The following is a 9,868-nucleotide window of genomic DNA, read 5'->3' on the forward strand; positions in this document are numbered from 1 at the left end:
TTGAACGTCGTGGGTAAAATCCTATTTCAGCATCCTAAATTACCGGCAATTTTGTGGATGTCTGAAACCATATTACAATTGAAAGATGTTGTAACCCATTTTCAGTGGATTTCGATGCTCATTTTGTTCATTATTTTACGCGGATTCAGTCACTAAACCAACGTGCCACTTGTTTTTTCCGTCCCATAAACCATGGAAATGTACCACGAATAATTTAGGATGCTGAAATAGGATATTTATCAACTTCGTGTTGTACTGACTGACTGACTAGTAATGCTTTCCGCTTTCTTGTATTTAACTTTGATCAAAGATATGTTGGGGAATGATGAATGTGTTCTGACCATCGACATAATTATATTAATGTGTTTCTCAGTGGTTCTGACCAGCCGTCCGCCTTTGGGTCGTTGACTACATAGCTCATCCTGAGGAACTGAAGTTGGAGTTGCAATAACAATGGCTTGGTATGACAAAATAAAATGATAAAATACACAGTGAATTGTTATTTTTACATTTATTTGCCAGCAATACTGAAACTTTTCTAATATACACAGGGGGAAAAGGCATACGGCATATAATCATGCATACGGAAGAAGCAAGTAGTCAACGGGCACGCAACTCTTATATTCAACTCTTCAAATTAGAAATACAAAAAAAAGGACACGCAAGCGTGAGACCTAGTGCGGACGACTGCGGGAGACGGGCGTGGAAAAATTTGACATGCCTGTTTAATCTGTGACATATTTTTTGTCTGTGTTCATACATTTCGTCGCCAGTTTTCAATATGGCAAACAGTACTAAACGAACAGTTTCAAAGACAAACGGCGCTGTCAATGGCAAAGTGTCACTTTTGTCAAAAGCCCTGACACCAGAATACGGATCGTGGAATGACAAGGTATATTTTCCAGATTCAAAGTTCTCTTGATAGCCAGTGGTTAAAATGCCATTTAGATTAATTTTAGATTCAGTTGTCAGCATCTAGTCAGTTAGTGCATTAAGTAGTCTGGTGCAGAGGTTTGTCCCTTCGTCACTTTTTATTTTACACCAAATATCAATATGAAAAAATGAATTATTTCATCTTTTGATGGTGGGAAAGTGGGAGACCTACAGGTCACAGAAATTGAGAATGGTTAATACGCTTTTCTGCCAGTACAGTGTCCATGACAGGAAGGTGAGAGGAATGGTTAAGATGTTTTTCTGCCTTCTTTTTCACCCCTTCACAGTTGTCAGTCCAGCCCATCTGATGAATTATGTCATCCATTGCTTATCTGCCAGGGTCTGGGTTTGATTCCAGCTCTTGCACTTTCTCCCAGGTTTGACAGGAAATCAAACTAAGCATTTTGTCACTTGGATGAGACAGTGATGGGCGCAATAGCCAAATGGTTAAAGCGTTGAACTTCCAATTTGAGGGTCCCGGGTTCGAATCTCAGTGACGGCGCCTGGTGGGTAAAGGGTGGAGATTTTTCCGATCTCCCAGGTCAACATATGTGCAGACCTGCTTAGTGCCTGAATCCCCTTCGTGTGTATACGCAAGCAAAATATCAGATACGCACGTTAAAGATCCTGTAATCCATGTCAGCGTTTGGTGGGTTACGGAAACAAGTACATACCCAGCATGCACACCCACGAAAGTGGAGTATGGCTGCCTACATGGTGGGGTAAAAACAGTCATACACGTAAAAGCCCACTCGTGTATATACGAGTGAACGTGGTAGTTGCAGCCCACGAAAACAGAAGAAGATGATGAGACAAGAAACCGAGGTTCTGTGTGCAGCATCTACTATCCGCACTGAAAAAGAACCCATGGCCTTTTGCAAACTTTGTAGAAGAAATCTGGTGTTTTATCAACTCTGATAGGTACATACAAAATATGCATGCACTCAAAGCCTGACTTATGCTGCTGTCAGGCATTTGCATAGCAGATGCGGCTTAGCATATATGGATTTGTCAGAACGCAGTGATGACTCCTTGAGAAACTGGTTCAGACTGTAAACTTTTCACAAAAATCCAAGTCAACTTGGAATGAAAAGTGGAAAAGAAAAATTTTACATTTAAACAGTTGTGTGTTCATGTTTAAAATAAATTAAACAGGCAAATGTTTGATGAGTGCAAACTTTGTATTTGGGTGAAACGTTTTGCACATTTAGATCCATCTTGTCTCAATTCGTTTGAACTTGAAGGTGATGACAACATTGTGACAAAACTGACAGCACAATTTGATACCCTCTTCAGTCCATCTATCCAGTCAGACAGAATTTAAAGTAAACCCAAGGTTGACAGACAATAGACAGAAATCAGATTTTTAGAAAATTTTTTTAAAGCTTTTTGTCACTGATCATTTGACTGATTTATTTATAGAGAAGACAAACGGGATGTATTGCAGACACTGTATCAGATCAGTTGCAATCAATAGTAAGGAAATTTCATCAAACTCAAAGCGCATTCTTCTTTTAACTTAAAAGGGAATGCTGTTAGGTGTAAGAAAAGCTTGATGGCTCACTTTCTGTGAACATAATTCTTGATTGACTTTTTATCTTGACCGATCCCTCATTTGTTGTTGCAGGGATAGTTATTCACTTATATGACTACCTATGTAGTTGTGATTGTTATCATAAACTTATATTGTTATAAGCCCTTTTTTTTCTTTGATAGTTATAATCAGAAAATAAGCATATTATTTTCCAGCTGTATTTTGTTTATTTTCATTTTAGGTGTCATTCTGTGGAGATGGAAATAGACTTTCAATGCATAAACATTTTCTTCACTTTGAAATGCGTAATACTAGTAATAGCTATCAAGATTCAAGATATTTGGAAACAAAGCCTGGATGAAGATTCCACATTCATTTTCTCTAATAAAAACATTTATTTCAATCTATACCTGCTTTAGTTTTTGTGCCAGAGTTTGTGAAATTTATTAACCCTGAATCCTTGAAATTCCCTGGCAAGGGGAGAGCACTTTCATACATGTATATAATGTTTTTGTTTTTTTTGTGTGTGTTTTTTGTTTTGTATTTTTAAACAAAATTCTATGGCACTGAACGGGTTAAAAAGTGAAGTTGGACAGTTTATGATTATAAGTTATTTAATTTACCAGTTGCAAACTTTTTCATTTTACAAAGTTGCTTATTTTATGTGTTCATTATGTCAATTTTCAGGATGAGTTCCTTGATGTGATCTACTGGCTGAGGCAGATTATGGGTGTCATTCTGGGTCTTGTCTGGGGTCTGTTACCTCTGAAAGGAATTCTTGGCATCGCATTGTAAGTCAGAAGCAGCTGCTTTTTTTTCTGTTTTTGTTGTTGTTTTTTTATGATAAAAAACATACCACTTCTTGGTTGTTTTCTGTCTACTACTTTAGTGACCTGAAAATGTGTGACACTGATTCTAGTAATTTCTACTGAATGCCAATGGCAGAGTATATTGTAGTTGGCCATGGTTAAAATTGGTAGCTCTTATTCTTATATTATTGTATACAAATGAGATAGTCCGCTGTGTCCGACTACAACCATCAGTACAGCAGAGGAGGCAACTGCTGTCCCACCTATTTGGGCTACAATTTGATTATAGTGGAGAGTGTCTTGCCCAAGTTACATCCCCACTCTCTTGGCCAAGAAGGTTTTCAGACAGTTGGTGTTGGGATGGTTACCAAAGGCCAACCAGCCCCCAGGGCTGCAGCGCTAAGAGCCAGTGCAATTTTGCCTCCTAGTTTGACTTTGAGACTCATAATCATTGACAAAAGACTAAGTTGTAAATGATTTCCTTTTGCATTGGAGAAACCATTGATAATACAGCTCTCACTTTGCTGTTGGCTGTAAACTTTTGTCAATCTGTGATATAAACTGAGATTTTAGATATTCTGCTGGTAAACCATGTGTTTGCTTGAAACAATGATGCATTAGCATGTCATGTGCAACAGCATGAAAGTGGAAAAGTGGGATTTTTAAAATATTTTTTTTATCCAGGATAATAAATATCAAGTCATTGAGCATTAGAATCCTGGGTGAACTGAATTTTGATTTTTTATCAGTGGGCTGTTCTGTAAAAACCAGTTTCAAGTTGAATGATCAACCAACATGTCTGGCAGATCATGCTTCTCGTTTTGGTATTTGTACAAGTATAAAAAAAAATCCCTCTCTTAATTCTGGCGATAAAGTGGATTCAGTGTTATACTAGCAAGCATTGAAAACCTTTGCCAAAAAAATTTCATGTATAAACTATTATTATATTTTATCACTTGCAAAAAAAAGTTTGTGGATACCATTACCACAAAGCAGTAATCCAAAATCCAAAAACATAAATTCTGTGTGAGACGGAATGGTTTATCTGACAGAATATCTGTGGTCATTATAAAGAGTGTATGTGTGGGTTACTGTGTAAGTGTGTGAGTTAGTGTACTTAGATCAAGCCAGTGCTGGCTATTCGTCAGTGATTCTTCGTTCTGTTTTTATATCTATAAAACTTTAGTATTGAAATTATGATGGAGGCCTCCTTGAGATCCATGTCATAGCTAACAACACTGTGACAATATATAACTTTGTTTAGTTGCACGTGTGTTTTATGACATGTAATACCCAAGGACAATACACAGTCAGTTGGGTTTTTTTTTCATTTTTATATGCTAATATGTTGTCTTGACTTCAGATTATGGTCACATGGAAAGATGAAGATCAGTCAAAGATTAGATAATCTTGTACTGATCATGATCTTGTTGTCTTTTGGAAAAAACAACAACAACAACAACAACAAAAAACCCACCCCAAAATTAAAAAAACAACAACAAAAAAACAAAAAACAAAACAAAACAAAAGCAACAAAAACATAGCAGCTCAGAAAAGTCAGAATTTTTTGTAATGATAATATATATATTATATTTTGTTCAGTATTGTTGTTCTATCATCTTTGTTATTATTATTTTTTTTTTTTGCAGGTTTTTGTTGGTGAATGTGGCAATCGTCTATATCTACAGCAACTCATTTCAAAAGGTGGATGAAGAAGAATACGGAGGCATAAGTGAAATTTTAAAGGAGGGCTTGATGACTTCGTTTTCATCCTTTTTGGTAGGTTTTTTGGTGTCCTGTGCGTTAAAATAAACTTGAATGTTGTCAATGTTATGATTTTTTTCATTTATGAATGCAGTAGGGCCAGTTGTGAAGCATCTAGTTTGCTTTAAAGGGGATTTCATTAAGGAATATTTGATCATGATATAATTCTTCATTGAGAAATCCAGTTCTATACTCCCACACTGGATATGAATTGGAAGATGTATAGAGGTGTATTTCACCAACAACTTAACAGGTTCTCTTTCCGTCCCAGGATCTTTTTGTCCCTGGTGTTAACAGCATTAAGACAATGGATATATTTCATTATTATTTACACACGCTCTCGCACTGCAGAGCAGCCAGATGCCTTTTTATCTATAATAGTATGTACAGGGTGAATATAATTTGTAGTTATTTCCTATTTGTGTATCCTGAATATGGGGACCTAATTTAGTGACAATTTTGAGGCATTGTCAAAGTAATGTTTTTACTGTTAAAACCAACAACAACAGTTATAACTTATTTTCTGTTATTGATTATATTTTGAGAGTTATTGTACTTAAATGCAGTGTTTAAACAAAACAAACAAAAAAAAAAGGGGGAGGGGGGAAGCAATGTGTCCACATGTTTTGGCTCATGTTCATGATTTGGGTCATATTTTAGGGTATTAAAAATAGGAAACTGCAATGATTTGCAATACTAGAGAGCATTTTCTGTAACTAAGTACTGAATGAAAAATAAATCAAATGCTGTACCTGAATTATTTCACTAAATATGGTAATTTTGTTTTAATGATCCAGTAAAGACACATCATCTCTGGAGATTTTAGAGCAATGAAATTTGGAATTGAAGTATACATTAGCTATGTTTGTTTGATACAAGTTATACAGTAAATGAATATTTTCCAAAGGGGCCCAATCCTCTCCTCCCTCTGTTTAAATCTTCCCCAAATGGAAGAAAAGTGCCTTCCCCAAGGACACAACACTATGCTGAAACAGGGCCTCGAACCCTGATCACTGGTAAACACTGGATCAAAGGCCCAGCCACTAACCGACTCTGCCACAGTGCCTCCAATAAAATTTTGTGACAGACTGTTACACAGTGGATAAGATTTGGTGATAGAATGTTTTTGTTGAATGCAAGTTATACAGTGGATAAAATATCTGGTTGTGGTGATAGAATATACGTGATTATGAATTTTGATGGACTATTGTGCCATGCACAGATGAGTATCACTACGCAAGTTCTGGTAGTGCGGTGTTCCCAAAAACGTACATATGTGCGTAAATGACGCACAGATTTACAACTTTGACGCACAAAATTTTTACCCTGTGCGTCAATGTGACGCACACTTTTTCCTGAAACTAACAAGCATCTTACAGCTTCCAGGAAAACCGCGAAGCACGCATCGTGGGCCTAAGCTTAGGCTAGTGCATAGCAGACGAAACTGAGAGTAGAGAGTGCTGTTGTGTGTTCATTAGTAGTGAGTATGGTTATGTGCTCATTATAAGTAGTTGACTGTGTTTTCATTGTATTCAAGCATTTCGAATGTCCTTGTTTGGAGAAAGTGTGGGTTTCTTTTCATTTTCATTGTACAATTGTCTTCATTGATTTTTTGTATGTTTTCCTGTTGACCCTCAGAAATGTGACAATGACCCTAAAAAATTCCAGTCAAAGGGTCACAGTGACCCTCAAAAAATCAGGCCCATTGGGAACACTGGTAGTGAAGAGCGAAGTAAAAATTCTTGGGTCAAGCACATTACCACTAGCAGTAGGCCACAACTGCAGTGTGTGTGTGTGTGTGTGTGTGTGTGTGTTGCACTTTCAGCTGGGTTTACATGTGTTTGATGACTTTGTTTCAGGTATCATGGATTATACTGTACTCATCATTGCATGTGGACTTCTCCTAGCGCAGAGTGGTGGACTTTATTTATCAGGACACAAGGCAAAAGCTGCCCACATCACATGTTTACCTCTTTTTTCTCTTTTTTTTTTAATTTTTATTTTTTTTTTTTTTAAGACAACATTTTTTCATCTGTCCCTCCATTATGCCCCTCCTCTTCTGTGTCACCATCTGTTCAGTGGGTTTTTTTTTTGTTTTTTTGTTTTTTTGTTTTTTTTTCTCATTTTCAGTTTTGTTTTGTTTTTGGTTAGTTCTCTTTTTTTTTTTTTTTTTTATTCTTTCCAGCATTTTTTAATTTTTTTATCCACCTGTCTTATCCACCCCGTCTTTCTGCCCCTTGCTTCCACCCAACTCCAAAATCAACAAAGGAAACTGGACACTGACGGAGTAGTATCTGGTCACATGACACAGGAGCAAGGAACTGAGAGAAATAGTCAAACTAAACGGCTACCTGGTGTGTTCTGTCACAGAAATCTGTTTTTGTTGTTGTGAGTGAATGCTCTCCCTTTTCCCACATACATACATCTCTCTGTTTATATAAGAATTTGTATTAGATAGATATAGATGATATAGACATTCATAACGGGCACCCATCTATCGCAAGATTTACACGTATGATTGTATGAGCTGACAGATATTAGAATGTAATAGTTTAGAGACAGTGTTGCTTTTTCATACTGTTGCATTCTGAATCCCTTGGCAGTCAAGGAGTTGATTGACTGACTGGAGGGTTAAAAGTAATAGGGCAAAATTGAAAGTAGCGTTCATGTATTGTATGGAGTGCAGTTTTGTGAAAGCTAGAGGCTACTTCAGACTATTTGAACACTACTGCTTTGATTTTTATCTGTTGGTTTTGTTTTTTAGTTTGTAGTATTATTGTTGTTTTTTGGGGAGGGGGGGTGGGGTGGGGGTGGGGGGGTACTAATACAGGGTCCTATCTCTGTATCTCTTTTTGATTTTTATTTTGTGTTTTTGGTTTGTGTTATTGAAAAAATATGTTCACATTGCTGCATACATTTTTATCCATCTTAGTGACTATAACATATTGTTCTTTTGCATTGAACACATTTTCCAAATAAAGTTACAAAAAAAAGTATATTCCTTTTTTTTTTATCCAGAGCTGATATTCATAAATAATCAGATCCCATGTTTCACATTTGTATTTGTTTTGATGTTATTGATGGACAATACAATTTGTTCATTGTGTTTTGTACAAATTAACCCCCCACTTCCTGATCTCGAACCATGGATAGCACTTGCAGCACACCAACTTTGATGAATATGCTGCTTGGGCAGATTGTGAGTTAGGAACCCTGTGATTCTCACTGAAGTGAACAGGTGCAAAGAACAAAGTATGTATCACATTATTGTTACTCAGACCTGAAGGCAATCGCATGCGCACATGCACACGCACACATGCATACACACACATACATGCGCGCACACACAGCAGCCATCCACTCACATGATTGAAATGATTTGCACATGTCATATCTGTGCATGTGCACACACAGGTTCTCTTTCTGTAGAATTAGTCTGCCCCTCACCTTCCTAATGTGCTTGTTCTTTTCAGTCAGTGATTTACAGTTTCTGTTTAACAGACTAATATCCTGTTCAGATGTTATTGAAATATGTATTTTTAAAAAAGAAGAAGAAAAAACATCCTTTTGACTAGAAGAAAATGCTTGTACAATTTTTAGTTAGCAGTTATTTTTATGATGCTTTGAGGGGAGGGAGAAGTGATATAATTATCTAGATATTTGTTTCTTGGCAGCAATACATGAAGACTAGGAGAGGGAGGAATTGATTTTGGGTGGTGTAATTGAATGATGCATCCTATAACATCAGAAGAATTGAGAGAAAAGGTTTTATTTTACCATGTTTAACATAAAGGCTGCTAATGGTGTGAGACGTTTTGTTATTGGTTGTTTTATTTTTCAGGCATTTTTAGATTGAGAATTCCTTTTGTATGTTACAGTTGATATGACAAATTTTCGCTTTGTTTTTTAAATAGTATTTCACTTTGGTAACTTGTAAATGTATCTAATACTGTAATCATTGGTTATCTGGCATGTAAAACTATACAAACAGAGATTTTTTAAAATGTAATGTCAAAAGATGTTCATGTAGTGCAGTGTCATCATACAGTAGTGACATGAAGTGATGAACTGATGAAGTTCCCATACCCTGCATTGATGGAATATACCAGTACATTCTTTTGATGTCCACATGTCGTAAATATTTCCAAGTTGCAGACTTGATGCATAAAATGTAGTTGATATTTTTATTATTATTATCTTCTTCTTTTTTTAAATCTTTATAATACCAGTGTTCCAGGTTTAGATATAGACATAGATGGCTGGCTAGATATATATATATATATGAAATTTATGCATTTTTGGGGGGGTGTGGGGGTTGTTTTTTGTTTTTTTCCTGTTGTCAATTATATGTATTTATCAGGTTCATAGCATCATTTTAGCACCTTAATGGTTTTTTTGTGTGTGTGTGTTGTTGTTGTTGTTTTTTCTTTTTTGTGGACTTTGAAAGTGTTCTCAATAAACCATTGAATGATGCTGATTTCCATGTTGTCTGTTGTTTGAAAATAAGTTACAGTTGTCAGAAATATTTATCTGCCTCTGGAACAAATTATTGTGGGGGAGGGAGTGGTGGCAGCTCTGCCAAAGCACAACAAACGTGCACATGCAGACTTGCACATTATATACATACACATAATTACATAATGTATATAAAGCTTAAGTGACTACAGGATTGAAACCATTCCATTATTGCACTGGTTGGCTAACCATTGTTAAGTAAAGGATCAGGCTAATTTATTTTGAAATGAAGTTACATTTAGTGTCTGAATTTATTCTGTGAAGTATATAAAGTGGATGTACGTTTATTCTGCAAAATCAAGTTCCATTTCTT

The 9,868-nt window shown here is 36.1% G+C and overlaps 1 protein-coding gene across 1 annotated transcript; it reads left to right on the forward strand.

Moving 5' to 3' along the window:
* The first annotated feature begins 661 nt into the window (after positions 1 to 661).
* LOC143285852 (GEL complex subunit OPTI-like) lies at positions 662 to 9,507 on the forward strand. Its single transcript, XM_076593285.1, has 4 exons — positions 662 to 892; positions 3,155 to 3,258; positions 4,926 to 5,055; positions 6,900 to 9,507. Exons 1-4 carry the CDS (start codon positions 782 to 784, stop codon positions 6,945 to 6,947), a joined length of 393 nt encoding a protein of 130 aa, XP_076449400.1. The 5' UTR covers positions 662 to 781; the 3' UTR covers positions 6,948 to 9,507.
* The last annotated feature ends 361 nt before the right edge of the window (positions 9,508 to 9,868 follow it).

This window comes from Babylonia areolata, chromosome 9 (assembly GCF_041734735.1).
Source record: "Babylonia areolata isolate BAREFJ2019XMU chromosome 9, ASM4173473v1, whole genome shotgun sequence".
Lineage (NCBI taxonomy): Eukaryota > Metazoa > Mollusca > Gastropoda > Neogastropoda > Buccinidae > Babylonia > Babylonia areolata.

Bases quoted from the DNA above. Each gene is read 5' to 3' on its own strand.
- LOC143285852 (XM_076593285.1), top strand. From the start codon at position 782: ATGGCAAACAGTACTAAACGAACAGTTTCAAAGACAAACGGCGCTGTC. The intron at 893-3,154 runs GTATATTTTCCA...GTCAATTTTCAG, and splicing joins ACGGATCGTGGAATGACAAG to GATGAGTTCCTTGATGTGAT. The intron at 5,056-6,899 runs GTAGGTTTTTTG...ACTTTGTTTCAG, and splicing joins CTTCGTTTTCATCCTTTTTG to GTATCATGGATTATACTGTA.